We start from the raw sequence: 15,854 nt of genomic DNA, 5'->3' as shown, positions 1-15,854 counted from the left end.
TCAGTGACCTTCGAGAGCAACAGCTGTGTCAAGAATACCCACTTTGCATGAAAGTGAGAGGGCACGGAGGAAGCACAAGATTAAGAAAGCAAAGGATGTTGCTCTCAAAGGGGACCACTGGGCACCACAGCGCATTCCACTAATAAACAACGGAAGCTGGAGCCGTTTGCACAAACTGCGAGTAATCACATGAGCCACACTACGATGAGGCATGCGCTGATCATTTCATGGATGTCGCGAAAGAATGGAATATCATGGAAAAGTTGAACACAGTAGGCACATATAGTGCTCAAAACACGGCTGCAGCCACGAGACTACATCGATTTGAAGACTTGTCGGTCGTGATATCTCTTCAAAACAATGGACTGAAGGCATTCTTGACCAATGCGGCAAGGTTGATTGCCACTTTTGAGCACAGTCCTCCAAATGCTCAGGAATTAAGAAAACAGAAAGTTGCACTGATTTAGCAACAAGATGAAGTTCCGCCTCAGAAATGGTCAACCAAAAGCCAGTGAAAGGAATCCCTGCTGAGCACTACTGCTAAACAGAACGTTGCTCCACGTTGATAGCACAGGAGCTTCCCAAACTGCAAAAGTCGGAGGAACTACTTGCCAGTGCGTTAATATTTACTTTTTTCTGTCTGTTCTTGCTGCATACTCAGTCTGTCTCTCTCCCTTCCCCCTTTCGTCTTGTGTGCTGTGTGGTCTCTCCCTCTCTCTACCTGTGTTTTGTGTGTGTGTGTTCACACTGCATCTCCTGTGTGTGCGTGTGTGCAGTCATGTGCAATTAATAAATTTACTGACAGGTTTAAAATCACTTGTGCTTTCTACTGTAGATATGAGTGTGTCTCTTGTTCAGTTGTATCGTCTGCCTTGCTCCACTTGATCCGAGCCTTCAGACAATGATCCAATCTATGTAGTGAAGTTTGAGACGGTGTTTACCACAGACCTATGTAGGGCAGCACCGAACTCATATGGGCTGGAGATTGCTACTGCACTTGACCCCAGGTTTAAGGACAAAAAGTGTCTTCACTGAGATGAAAGGAGTGAAGTGCGGGCTTCAGTAAGCAACCTCATGATGGGAGAGAGGCCTGCTCAACAACCACCTGCAGAGACAACGCAGAAACAGCCGGATGTTCATCATCTTGGTGGGTTCTTCTCATAGAGCTGCAGATGAGGAGTCCGTAGAGCAATTTCTGGGCCGCTAAGAAGCTGAGCCCAAAATGAACAAGGAGGGGTGGACTAAAGTGGTAGTCGAAGCAAGTTGTCAGCTGTCTGAGCAACTGGCTGAATGTTAAGGACGAGTAAGCCAAAAGGTTCCTTGGGAGAAAAAAGGACTCAACAATCCAAACTCTCTGTCCTTATTCTTTATCTCATATTTGCACGGCCTTTTGTGACACTTGAACATGGAACACACTTTCTGTTGCTATCATTTGGTGCACACAAAGAAATAATAACTAAAGAGACATTATAATTTATGTTAAAATGACAGCCGAGTTTGAGTTTTAGACCACCAGAACCATTCTTACACCCCTTCTAAAGGTTGTTTGAGAATTAACAACGCATAACCTCATGCGGTTATGTGGTGATAGGCAGTAGAGAAACAGCGACTTAGTTATACAAGCCATTTGAGCACTGTGGACTGACGGAGAAGCGAGCTGTTTAGAAATATCTTTAAAAGACAAACAGTTAACAACGGCTGGTTTTGGTGAACGGTTGAAACGCGGCCCTTAATGGAATCCAAATGGCGTGTTACCAGACTCATGTTCTGATAAGAATTTAGCCTGGCTACTGGATTCTAGTGTTAAGGTTGGAATTAGGTTAACGCTTGGCTAAGGGCCTCTTAGTTATATCAGTCAATGCCCACACAAAGCCAGCCGTACAAAGGAGTGTGTAGCTGCTATCAGCACTGCAGGTGTCAGTCCTTTCCAGGGGAGAAGTGTTGTTTCACATCTTTCTGTCTATGTCTGTGTCTGTGTGTCTGTGTCTGTGTGTGTGTGTGTGTGTGTGTGAGAGTGAGACAGAGAGAGACAGAGAGAGAGAGAGAGCGAGAGAGCGAGAGAGCGAGAGAGAGAGAACAAAAAAAAAAAAAAAAGCTGCTGTGCACACTTCACTGTTTTTAACACCATGCAGGTCACTGGTATAATACGCAGCCTGTGTGGCACTGATTATGCTACAACATCTGAATTCAGAGTCAGTAAGTTATAAATGAATTCTTATATAAATATTTTGGATGCACTGAAAACACCTTTTGTCAGACAATATCTGCAAATGTCTGAATGCAAGTCAGTGCATTGTCTTCAAATCAGTTACATACTAATATCTTTTATGTTCTTCATAATGGCAAATCTTTGTTTTCATTCTTCTGGTATGCTTAACCAGTCAAACAGAGCCACAACAAACAGCATCATTTCCAGAAGTGTCCACTGGTGACCAGTGAGATACTTGGACACAAGTATATCCAGAGCCTGTTTGTGCTGGATGACAGACTGTAGTGTCTACAATAGAACGTGCTGTTCCAGCAGTTTGGCACATCTTGCAGGAGTCTTTATGGGTTGCATCAGCACCACCTATGTCTTTCAGACGGCACTAGGAAAAGACGGGGTGTTTAAAATGTCCAACTATTAGACCTCCAACTGCCACAGCACCATCAACGTTCCTCATTAACAACAAGCTAACGTGCAGCTACAGCCACCCACTTGCACGGCTAGCGAGGAGTTACATTGCTGGGTGCAGTTGTATTGAAGCAGTTTTACAAATACAAGTACACAAATCAAAGTATGGGACCGAAACCCAACACTGGTTTACGAGATACTGATACCGGTGTCAGTGTCTGCGCACTCATAGAAAATGATCTCATCATTGTACACCACAAATAGTCTGAGACATTTCACAGTAACGTTAAGGTGAAATGTGACCAGCAGAAGTTAAGGACATAAGATGATGGATCATGATGTCTTTGAGATTTGTAACAGTAACTGATTAGGCAATCATGCAGCCATTTATTTTTTGCTGCGACAAGGCTTGTTGCACTTGATGACGCGAACAACGGAAAGAGTGCAGCATGCTCCTATGGGTCAACGTTATAGAACACGGAATGGCAAAACTTGGTATGTCATATGGTAGTCCTTCCGTTGAGATCTCCTGAGGCGACGCAAGAGTGGCATAGGTTGTCTTCCACCATGACACACTACAGCGATAATCTAAGCAACTGCCCCATCCTCAGTTTCCTTTCCCTATGTCCTGTGTTGGGCTATTATCGTGTCGATAATATGTAGTCTGAGTCCTCCTTAGAACATCTTTTTCTTCAAACAAAGGCCTTTGATGACCAGCATCATGGCAGTGGTTAGCCAATATCCCATTCAAAGGCTCAACACACAAAGGTTAGCCTATGAGTAGACCAGCAGGTAAGTAGTTGTGCAGTTTGTGCACCCTGATGTCAGATAACAGTGCAACACAGCAAACACACCTGCAAGTCACGTAAGATTGAATATGGATGTGCCAAACCACTGTTCAGTGGCATACAAATTCAAACTCATATGTGTTCCTGATTACGAGATCTGGCGTTACAACTGCCTGTTGCAAACTGTTTAAATTCTTCCGAGAAACCAGGATCTGGTTGTTTAATGAAGCTTTCTTTAGATGCTGTGTTTGTGCACCTACCTGCTGTGATGTCATCATCGGTGACGTCCATTTCCTCCTCAGGAACCTTGACTTCTATTGGCTGAGCTTCGGGAGGGGGCGGGGCAGGAGGGGAGGGCTCAGCGCCTGTCCCAGCTGAGGAGAGGAAAGGAGAGGAGTAACATTACTGCTAAATATCACCCTGTCATGTCAGCGACCACCAGCGTAATGGTACCGTGCATGTATGTGTGCGCGTTGTTAGTATGCTGTTTTCTGTGTTGGTCCTAATTATTAGCCTAACTGCCCTGGTTAAGTAGCTAATAAAGGTTGATTGGGCCTCCTTGTTATCTAGAGAATTAATGAAAACACACACGCACACAGCTGCCCCCTCTATATTTACTGTTTTCATTTAGCCCTTATCTCTCTATTGCCAATTAACAGTGGCTTTTCATTAGCAGCCGAGGCTAATGAATGACACTGCGCTAATGAATGAGGCTAAAGGTAACGGAGTCGGTGCCGGGATAATCTCTGGAAAAACGGCCTTACTTAATGAATTGCACAGATGCGCACACACACATGCAGGCACACAGAAACACAACTGCAGCGTTTGTCAATGCAAACAAACAAAAAAGGCAGAATCTCTTTGTTTTTCGGAAATTGTACCCAGTTTTTAAAAACCGTTAACGATACTAAAGCGAATATTATACACGGCTTGATAAGGCTACCCACAGTACACCAACAGAAAAGTAATTCCGTGTGTGTAATTACACTGATTAATCCTGGTTAACACTGTGCTTCATGTTACAATTAACCTGCTCACGCACACGCGGCCAAAAGCTCAACATAATGACTTTATATCACACGCATGCACACACATACACTGACAGAAGGCCGATACACAGCCTGGTTGTTGATTGGCCGTCTCAAACATTCAAGTGATAAAAACTTAATAGGACTTAATTAAAACATAACTGATGTTTTACGGCGACTGAACAAAAGCTGAGGCCGGCTGAGACAGGGAGCTGTTTCTTTGTTCCTGTTCAGCTTCTGTTTCTATGTACTTCGCCACCTGGACTCTTCAAGTCCACACAAGTCAGTTTCTCTGATAAAACAAGCAGAGCAAGAACACTACCAGCCTTATGCACTTTGGCTAGATGTGGATTTTGAGTTGGAAGTATTTATTAACGACTATTTTGAATGATCACCTGAAAGGGACAAAGCATCATATGTGATGTCTGTTCATTAGTAATGAGAGCCTTTTTAAATACTCTGTCATTGTAGCTGTAAACTAAATATAATTAAATCTAAACAAGAATTAACAAATTAAATCAATAAATCTGTGTAGACTGTGTGTGATTTTGTCAAGTATTTCCTCAATAATCATCGGTCTCTCTATTTAACTTGATTACTAGAGATCCTTTTACACTGCTGCAAACACATCAGTGTGAGTATGTATGGAAGATTCCAGGGTTCCGTTATAACATGAGCTTTGTGCCACTCTCTAAAATATCTAACATCAGGGTGGAGATGAATAAATAAATAATAGCTTAAGGTATGTACGTGCTTTAAGTGAGTGAGAGAGATGTTCCACAATCTGTGTCATTCCCCAAGATCTGGTACACACAGCAAACAGTGTTCACTGTGGTTCTGATACAGCTGCAGTGATTCATTAGAGATATCAGCTGTCACGGTATTCTACTGTCAGGTGTGAACAAAGTATTTTCAGCTGGTTACTTGTGATGGGATCACTGAAAACCCATTCAAATATCCAACTCTGAAAGGCCCACAGAGGCAGGAATAAAGCGATGGGTCTTGGGCACATGGACTGTGGGGGCGTCTCCAAGCACAAATTGTGAAAGGGTTCTGTGAAGGTGACTGGGTGTGGGTGTGGTGATCAGTGATTACACTCTCAGCCTGTCATATCACTGCTTTCATCACTTTGAAACAGTCGTGGCAACAGCAGGAAAGCACGGCCGCAACAGCTCAACAAATGAAATCAGACCATTGTCCGAATGGTGCAGAGCTGCACAGCATCGGCACAGCACCACAAGTCTACAGCTTGGATTTTTATTTAACTTGTCCAGTGATGATAGAAAGAAATGAAATAAAATGTTAGCAGAAGTAGTGTTTCAGAAAAAAAAAAATCACACACCGGAGCCAACCATGGTGGTGGGCGTTGAATGGAATAGGGTTATTTTGTAGCAGTGGATGGTTCGTAGAATGGTCAGAGCACTGCTTGCATTCGTTTTGAGAATCTTCACATTTTGTGTCAATGTTTTCTATGAGAACTAAATTTAATCAAACAATTCTGTCAAACAGAAACGATGGCTTGATTCTGCAAAAGGTGAACCAGTCTTAACTTTTACAGCAGTGCAATGAGACATCAGCTAGTGTAAGCGCAGAGTTGTAAAATGGTATGTGTCTCATAGGCCTTCAAGCACATAGGTCCATACATCAAACTTCACACCTGGTTTGTATTCTGTCTTATTACCAGTAAATGAAACAATGTACCCCCACTAATCCTCATGGTTTAGTCAATTCATGGCCTAATTCTGAACAACATGCTTCATTTACGGTTGTTCAGTTCTGGGTCTCCAACCCACATACTTACAAGAGTGGAGGTACAACCTACGAGTTAACTGCCCAGGGTGAGGAAATGAGAAAAAAGAGAGATACAGAACCTGAGGGAGCAGGAGATGAAGAGAGAGGAAGAGAGAGAGAGAGAGAGAGAGAGAGAGAGAGAGGGGAGAGTGGAGGAGGGGTGGATGACAGAGGGAGGAAGGGAGGAGGAAAAGGAGGCGTTCTGCCCTGCTCCAAGGTCAAACTTGTCATGTCAGCCATGACACATAGCTCCCAGCATGCCTTGTTAACCTCCAGGACCTCCTCCTCCTCTCATCTGTCTGTTGCTCTCTCTCTCTACTCCTATTTAAAAAACACACTTCCGTTTTTTTTGGGGGGGGGGGTTTTTGAAGGCACAGAAGGTTTTGCATTTGTATCATTTTTTAGCAAAGTTTGGCTTGGCTTCTTCAAGTTTTCACATGTAAGATGAGGCAAATAAGTTTCTACTTCTGCAATTTGCATTAATACTAGGGCTGAAACGATTCGTCGAGTTACTCGATTAACTCGATTACAAAAATTGGTCGAGGCAAAAACTCTGCCTCGAAGCCTCGTTAAATTCCTATGACGCGCACTATACGCGCAGGGAGCTGATTGTTCCACACGGACCGTTGTTTTGGAAGCACCTATGCAAGCACACCACTAGCGCGTGATACATTTTGAATTTAGTTGGCGCGATGGCGGAGAGTAAAGATGCCCATAAACGGCAAAAAATGTCTAAAGTTTGGGATCATTACATTCTAAAAAAGGAAGAGAACAAAGTGCAGATACTGCAAAGTAGACCTGGCGTACCACAGCAGGAGAAGCTCAATGATCCAGCATCTGAACAGAAAACATCCACATGCTGTTTCACCAAGCGTCGCTGAAACAAGGTAACGTAACCTAAACCTATACATTAATGTTCGCTGATTTTAATCGCATACTGTATGTAGCGATGTCATGATGCGGTTTGACTAGATATGATGTTTAGCTTCAGGGGCGGAGTGGCAATCGGGACGACCGGGCCAGCCGAAGGATTTACGCAGCGGATCACAAATTGAGCGGCCGCGAGGCGAACGCGACCGGCCTGAGCTTATTAGAATCATTGACGTTAATAAATTCTCCGCGAATAGGCCAAATACTCCCATATACTCCCCTATTATCATAAATTGAGCGGCCGCGAGGCGAACGCGACCGGCCTGAGCTTATCAGAATCAGTGACGTTACTAAATTCTCTGCACCCTCATCTCTCTCACTCTTCCTCACGCACAGCACGCGTTCACAAAAAAACACACAGGTTGCTAGGTTACCATAGCAAATAGGCTCACCCCAGAAATTATGTATTATTTGTTAGTAGCCTAATGGTAAATGCTGCAGGTGTAGAAATCTACATAAAACGGATATTTACTTTGATGTCAGGGCTAGATTACAACATGAAACTTGTTGTGCATATTAATAAATTAAATTGCTTTTTGTTTTACAGTAAATTTGCTTAACTGTATTGTTATGTAATTGTTGGCACTGGCACTTTTAATGGGTAAATTGCAATACATGGGCTTAGTTTTGGAGCCAAATGTTGGAGTTGGAGTTCTCTGTTTTTTTGAGAAATAAAAGGCAAATGCTTGATCATTTTACAGCCACATAATTTTCGTTATGCATCATTTGTTTTGGTTGTTTAAAAACGTAAAAAAAATATCCGATTAATCGATTAATCGATCGATAAAGTGCTAGATTAATCGATTACAAAAAGAATCGATAGCTGCAGCCCTAATTAATACTAATTGCATTCTGTGGAATTTTAAATATGAACTATTTTGGCAATTACAATCAAACGGATGTATTCAAAGTTTGGGCCACTTATCTTAAAGAGGGGAGATATGGAAAAGATAAATAAAGAAGATTGTGTGGGGAGGATGGAGAGAAAAAGCAGAAGAAATAGTGAATATAAGAAAATTGAAATCAGGAATTAAGGACGAGGCTGGATGCAAGAGTAAATAAAAGGAGGAGGTGAGGAGGGATGAAATGATGGGAAGAACAGGAAAGAAGAGGTGGAGAGGTGGCTCACACACAACAGCAGGTTGATGAGAGGAAAAACAGTCAGGACTGGGTGATCAAGGCAAACGGCTAACTGCACAGAAGAGAGAGAAAGATGGGGGGGGGGGGGTGACTGCTACTCAGTGTTCAAAGAAACAGCTGCTTCACACGTACACAACTTGACCCTTAAAATTGTGTCTGATCATGCGCGTGTGAGGGCGAACAATGCTGAGGACTTGGTTTAATCGAGTGTGTGTGAATATGAGAGTCTTATATGTGCGTGCAGTCCCTCCCCACCCATCCAGCCCCCACCCCAAGGTTGATGCTTTCTTACTGCCCAGCTTTGCAGCCTACCTCCTGGGCTTCAATTGCTCCCTTTCCGCCCCCCTGCAGCTCTGGACTGTTCTTGTTTTATTGTTTGTTAGAACTTCTGCACAGCAGGTTCAGCCAAGTGTGGTTTTCCGGATATGGTTACCACTTAAGTCACAGTTCCAGTTGTGAGCTGGGTTAAGTTGACTGTTTTCCCCAGAATCCAGTCTTTATAGTGTCTCAGGCATCATGCTTAACACAGAACTCAAATGTACAATACTGTTCTCCCTTCACATTTAGAAAGAACACAAATAAGACCACTTTCCAAAAAACTCAATAGCTCCTTTAACGGGCAGAAACAATTTGTTTCTCTCTCTCTCTTTCCCACTAGAGCGAGGTGAACAACTCCTTTTGCATTAAAGCCTTTTAAACACTTCCAGGAGAGCCAAAAGGTCAGCCTCGGTCGTGTTTGTGTGTGTGTTGTCTGTTCAGCCCCATGCTGTGGCAGTGGGACTCAGTCACTGGCTCGGCTCAGTGACATTTCCTCCCCACTCAAAGCTAATGGATAAATACAGGTGTCTTCCTTCAAACACCAACCACTCTGCTCCTGGAGAGGTAGAGCAGAGAAAGAGAGAGACGGAGAGAAAGGCAGGCTGCAGAGAACTACACAGTACCTATTTGATGACAGTGTCAAAAGTGTCAAGTAAGACCAGTCACTCCACTTCCCATGAGACAGACAGAATAGGTGAGTGAGAGGAGCGCCAAGACAAAGAATAGTGGTGGTGTGGTGGTGTTGTAGAGGGCTGATAAATAACTTCATAGGAATTCAAATAATACAGAGAAAGCTAAGGACTACGAAACTATCAAGCCAAGCTGAGAGTGGTGACCTTTGGGTCCTCTCTGTGTTAACTCAATGCTGAGCTTATCCCTTCCGAACATTGACAGAAATTGGCTGAGAAAAACACATTTCCATTTGACGCTTCGCTCTGTAGATGTGTTTTTCTCAGCCAATTGCTGTCAATATTCGGAAGGGAAATGGTAGCTGTGTGCAACAACCATAGACTGTAAATAAAGATGGAAGGCGGAACAGCGCCTCAAAAGTGAAGCCAAAGCAAGTAGAGCTCCCCCTGGTGTCTGACTGCAGTGTAGGTCATAAGCAGAGGTGGAAAGTAACGAAATACATTTACTCACGTTACTGTATTGAGTAGTTTTTTTGTGTATTTTGTATTTTTCAAGTAGTTTTTAAAATCGGTAATTTAAATTTTACGTGATTACGTTTTGAGTGAAGCATTGTATTTCGCTACATTACAAATCCCATCCGTTACTGAGTAAAAAAAAAAAACGTTGACTAACGAAAACCGAAAAAAAAAAGATTTTACGTAGTGAGTGACGTATGGTCAGCATGTAGGCTACCACTACCAAGCGCCAAGTCTTTCTGTAGGAGATTGAGAACGAGATGGAGGTGGATCAGAAGAGCGACGACGGTTCAGAGACAGTTTGATTGACAGTTGATTATTTGAAAAAGTTTTATGGGATGGTCAGAACTAAAATTGCACATTATACCTTTCTAAGGGTCTTACATGTCATGTGTGACATGTGTTATGTTGTCATTACATGTGTATACATTTGTATAGACTTTTATACATTTGTATAGATTGTTCTTTAATTAAAAACTAAACAGTTTTGGATGTATGACCCCTTGTCCTATTTTCACTACATGGGAGAGATCCCCCGCCCCGTTCTACAGGGTTTTTTTTTAAATGTAACTAAGTAACTTTTACTTAAAATACATTTTAAATTAGCTACTTATTACTTTTACTTGAGTAATTTTTCAGATGGGTAATTTCATTTGTACTTGAGTAATATTTCATCCAAGTATTGGTACTTTTACTTGAGTACGATATTTTAGTACTTTTTCCACCTCTGGTCATAAGCTCCTGGATGGGAGCTGGGCTACTCAAGTAATGCATACTGATGCATACTCAAGTGTCAACTTTTCTGATAAGTTTTGTTTTAGATAGTTATTTGACGCTATAGAAACAGGATGTGACCTCAAGATGACTACCAGTTGCCATGCCAACCACTCCGTAAAGCGGTGCAGTAGGACTGTTAGATTAAGAATAAATAAATAAGTACAGTGTATAATCCAACATTTCTTTGTAACTGGTGGAGTTAGAGCAGAGCGTAGTATTAATTAAATGAAAACGGCAGTGAGTCTGGCGGAGGTGTGAGCGGGTCATCAATAATGCAATAATAATCTGTGTGGCTCCACTCTTGGACCGTACTGCACAGACTCTGGCTCCAAACTCAGAAGATGACGACATCACCCAAATCCCCGGGAAAATAGTGTCAGTTTGGCCAATGCAAGGAAGTTCAGACACGTTGGCCATATTTATATACAGCCTATGGCAACAACTGAGACTAATCAGTTATGTGGGGGGAAATTAGTTGAGTTCCTAAAAGCTTCACCGCCCATCAGAGGATATGTTCATGTTCAGCAGCAGAGGAAAGACAAGTCAGCGCCATAAGGCTTTAAAATACTGAAAACTTAGTAGCCAACTGCAAAACCGCATATTATACTGAAAATTTGGATACATAAAGTATTTTAAAAACATAACTAGGACTTTGGATTGTGTACCCCATCTCTTATACTGAAAGCACATTCCGAAACAAAGACTAAATTAGTGAATACTAACACATCATCAAGGTGAACCCATACCTTTTAGCTTTACCTAAGGTAAAAATGCATGTTTCCTTCATAGGCTGTAGACAAAGCTCCTGCTGTCTATGTGCTGTGATCTTCTTGGGTGTCTCTAATGAATGTCGATCAAGGCCCAGAGTCCACTTGCACTTTTCTTTTTTTTTAGTGGAGGTATTTTTAGTCAGGTGCTGCTGACAGGACAGCAGCTTCTGAGAACAGTGAGGCTGTAATTAGGTCAGAGCTGGAGTGGACTGAATGGACACTAACACTGGTGCTTAATATCTGAGGAGCATTTCTAGTCAGAAAAGAATTTAAAAATGACAGTATTGATGGAAACAAAAATAAAAATTCTGTGTCTGTCTGTGGATGTGGTCAACGTTCTCTTAATAAATTGGAGGATTGTGGTTTCCTGACACAACACACATGGGGATACAACATTTTTAACATTCAAATCAAAAGCTCTGAGCCATGTTACGGCTGAAATTGCTTGTTGCCTTCAGGACCTGCACTATTTGCAGCATCTGACGGTTGGAAGAATTTTGGAATCATATATTGGAACCACGGCTCTGGGTCACGGATCAGAACAAGATTGATGCACACTCTTTTACAGAGAGCAAAAAGTTTTACCGTCAAAGTTCAAAATGTGTGGCAATTTCATATTTCAGTTAAACAAAAGAGAGAGATCCAGAGGACCTCTCCCAAGGATTCAAACGCACGTCTGGCTTTCCTGTGATGTTCCAGGATTTCCAGGACCAGCCGGAGTCATCTTACTTCCAGTTCCAGTCCTGCTGTGCAGCACACAGATCAAATTCAATGACCCTTTAACCTCCCTCTATCTCTCCGTCTCTCGCTCTATCGCTTTCTCTGTTCCCTCCCCCCCCTCCGTGCTACCTCGTCCCCTGAGGTCACCGGTCCATCACTCCTCCCCACCCACCCACCCAGCCTCCCCCGCCTGCGGTACTGGTGTGGTAACACAACACTGACCGGTGCCCGTTTCCATGGCAACTGTTCCCCTGAGAAACCCCCAGCATCCTCAGCAACCACAGGGCGACTCCTGAACACACACACACAGCATTTTAGAAGGCTGTTTCTAGTAAAAGAAGGTGGAGATTCACCTTTCTTCCCATCAGCAGGTCTAACTATAGACAGAGAGGGAGACCAGGGAATATACAGAGCAGGACACAGAGAAAGACAATGAGTCCAAGTAAAAGATAATAATAGGTCGCGTATGTTTCTGTTCAAATATCTATATAGTTGAATAAGACAGCTTAGGTCATGGGAGAGACAGGATTTTGGGGATGTAAGCATATTTTATCCGGTTCTCACTTACTCACACATCTTCTAATTGCGGTTTGAGGGTTAGGTTAGAGTCCTCACAAAGATAGCCACACACACACAAAAAAAGAAAAAGAAAAAAAAAAAGAAAACACTGTAGCGAGGACATTTCTGCAAAATAAAGGTTAATTTGAGAGTTAAGATGTGGTTTTAGGGTTGGGTTTAAGCACTTAGTGTTGATGGTAAAGGTTAGGGTAAGGGGCAATAGGGAATGCATTATGCAAGTGAGTGTACTGAAAGAGAAAGAAAGACAGAACTGTGTATTTGTGGCAGTTATTCCCCCGGTCACAGAAACAAAGGACAAATTGGAGCATGTTGTGGATGAGATTAAAAACGCAGATATCGTCTTTCTAATAATCTACCTTGCTTCATTCATGAACAAAATCTTGGACAAAAACTGGCCACAGAAATGAGAATGGATAAGTTGGACACAGCTACATGGGCATATGTAAGTTACCTTACAAAAGTAACAAGTCTAAGTCAATTTATTTCCTTAAATATTATGAAAGATGTAAGGATATCTGCTCCTAGAAACTCCTAAAATTTAACTGAAAATGTATCAGACTAAGTGCGATAATGCTAAAATTCTATAGAACAGCAATGGAAGTTACCCTGTTGTAGACCAATGTAACAGGTTCCTTTATGTCATCACTTTTTTTTTTTAGCCAAATTTCCCACAATGTAAATCAAGTTGACTGCCACAGTTACTACGCCAATAATAGTTACTGCAACCTGTAGTCCTCCTAATAGAGACGGAGATATCTGCCTCCTAAGGTAGACATGAAAAGGTCTCGTAAGCTCATTCCTTTTAAAACGCAAAACTTCAAAAGCTATTGCCTCGAGCCGCAGCCAACATCATGTGTGAAAGCAAAGTAGTAACAAGTGGAATGCTAGCCTTCTGACGTTGGCATGTCCACAGTTAGCAAAAAAACATTAAAAACCACCGCGAAGCAACCACTCACTTCTTGATGTCTCTAGTTCTTTCAGAAACTAAGCAGTGTGAGGTACTTACGGGAGCTAACTGTGTCCACATACTGAGGCAGGTAGGGAGCCCACAGGTCGATGGCGTCCTTGCGTCCTGACTGGCCGATCCGTCTTAGTTCAGCCAACAAAAGAGCTTGTGCTGCTTCTCGCACCTAAAACCACAAAAGAGGCTAAGTTATGGGTACGGCTATAGTGGGCACGCAAACTTAAAGGCTGGACGCCATCAGAATTTTCACATAACACAATAAACATAACCTACAACAATTTCGGGATCATGCTATAATTAAGGACGCTAAGGGCTATGCAATAGCTAAGGAATAGAAGGTTCTGTATCTATGATATATAAATGATTATGTTATTGACAAGGGCAGACGTCTAACTTAGAGCAAGAAGGCAAAAACAAGAAGATTATAGGAGAAGGATCCCCCCTACTTTAGAACAATGGTTAGAAATTATAAGAGAGATATGTACTATAAAGAAACTGATTTATCAACTGAGACTGAGAGATGTTTTTGTTGATGACTGATTACAACAGAATGGAATTGTCCTACTGATATATGATCTCCAAGACACCTGATCTATATAAACCACTCTACTACAATGGATTCTGAACCATCGCTGTTTACTTTTGTTTATGATTTTTTTTGTGCTCCATTTATTTTTTCTTTATTGTTTTTTTATTCAATTATATTTTTTACTTAATTGACTGGAAAAAGCTTATTAAAATACTTGTATTTGTACTATATTCTAAGGAAAACCTAATAAAAAACAAGATACTGTACATAAAAAAAATAATTCACTTCAACTAAATTGAATCTATTTAGTCACATTTCGTTCTTTGAATAGTAAACTGTAGAGGAAATAAGAACTGCAAATACACTCAGGAATAATATTGAGAGACTTTGAAGATATATTGATTAGAATGGCAACATTATGTTTCTTCCTAAATTAACAAGGTTTTGTGACAATCAGACATAAGTTCTAGGAGCCACGGTTGACCTGGATGGCTCAGCGTGGAGCTTTTACATACCTCCAGGCAGCGGTCCTGCCATCTCCGCGCCAACATCTCCAGCAGAGGAGGTCTGAACTTGTCCAGGCCGAGGAGGTCGGGGAGCATCACGCAGTGCATGGCTGCCAGCTGGCTCCATCCTGCACGTACACACACACAATCCCATTCAGCAAAGACTAAAACGAGGACTAGTGAACAAAGTTATTTGTTCCCTCATGCTCGTACGCAAACCCTCACTGCTGTCACATAAAAACACTGCTTTTCGATTCATAGTGCCCCCCACAAAATAACAGCACAACAAACTGCTACTGACATGTTAGCTTGTAGTTGGTTTTTTTTCTAAATATTCTGACCAAATTTTAAAGTTTTACTTAGTCCTCATAACATGAAGTTGAAATTTTCAGAAGTTAAGTGCCGTTTGTGCCTTTACATGACTAGACAGCATAACCTATGCAAACACTAGTCGGCACCGTGTCTTTTTTGCCAGTCGAGTTAATGTATATTTCTACTTCCTGCTTCACTTTCTACAATGGCAACTGAGACTTTCGGAGAAATCGAGTCGTACAAATGTTTGTATCTCCGAACATCCTCAGTCAATCTTTCTTCTGTGTGTTCCATTCTAACTGATTCGAAACAATCAATCTGAAAATTGCAGAGATGGAGAAGTAGCTGGAAATACTAAAGTGGAAACACACTACCACCAAGCGGACCAATCACAGCTCTTGTGCTCTGCGTCGCCACGGCGCTTAGTTACATTTCTGGGAAGGGGCACATCAGGCTACGGCGTTAGGGCCTGGGCTGTCGCCGTAGCTACGGCGTCAAATTGACGCAGAAGCCTAAACCGCTTATTAATCTTGGAAACAAAGAATCCAGTAGAGCCCTTATTTTAATCACCATTTTTAAATCTGTATTTCTTAAATTTGTTGCCCATTGAAACTGAAAAAAAACAAACATATTCTTATATGACAGCAGTGACTTTCTGACGTCCTTATGAATATACACCAACTTTGTTCTTAAACAGTCTTTATGTAAGAATGACACTAACAACAGTTAAACACAGGATGAGAATATAACTGACACTATTATTAACAGTCTTGGTTAGAGCAAAGTTGTTTCTGCTAACCAGAGTCTGAGTATGTTTGATGGCATTTAACAGGAAAACAACAGATACACAGCACTGCCGGGCAGATCGACAAAAGCCTCGTAACGATACCTTGGCATGATGAATTTAAGTGTGTATTATTCCATTCAGCATTCAGCAGTGTGT

General features: G+C 42.0%; 1 protein-coding gene across 2 annotated transcripts in view; it reads right to left on the bottom strand.

Moving 5' to 3' along the window:
- wdr7 (WD repeat domain 7) overlaps window positions 1-15,854 on the bottom strand; it is a 106,438-nt gene that overhangs the window by 47,582 nt on the left and 43,002 nt on the right. For both annotated transcript variants that reach the window (XM_084572726.1, XM_084572727.1), the window contains exons 20-22: window positions 14,609-14,727; window positions 13,607-13,730; window positions 3,663-3,776 (exon numbers count right to left, since the gene is read on the bottom strand). In XM_084572726.1, the coding sequence (XP_084428852.1) occupies window positions 3,663-3,776; window positions 13,607-13,730; window positions 14,609-14,727 (357 nt within the window). The remainder of the gene's footprint in view (window positions 1-3,662; window positions 3,777-13,606; window positions 13,731-14,608; window positions 14,728-15,854) is intronic.

The sequence above is a fragment of the Chelon labrosus genome, assembly GCF_963514085.1.
Source record: "Chelon labrosus genome assembly, chromosome: 22".
Classification (NCBI taxonomy): domain Eukaryota; kingdom Metazoa; phylum Chordata; class Actinopteri; order Mugiliformes; family Mugilidae; genus Chelon; species Chelon labrosus.
The sequence above is the reverse complement of the archived record's forward strand: the minus strand, read 5'-3'. Positions and strand labels throughout refer to the sequence as shown.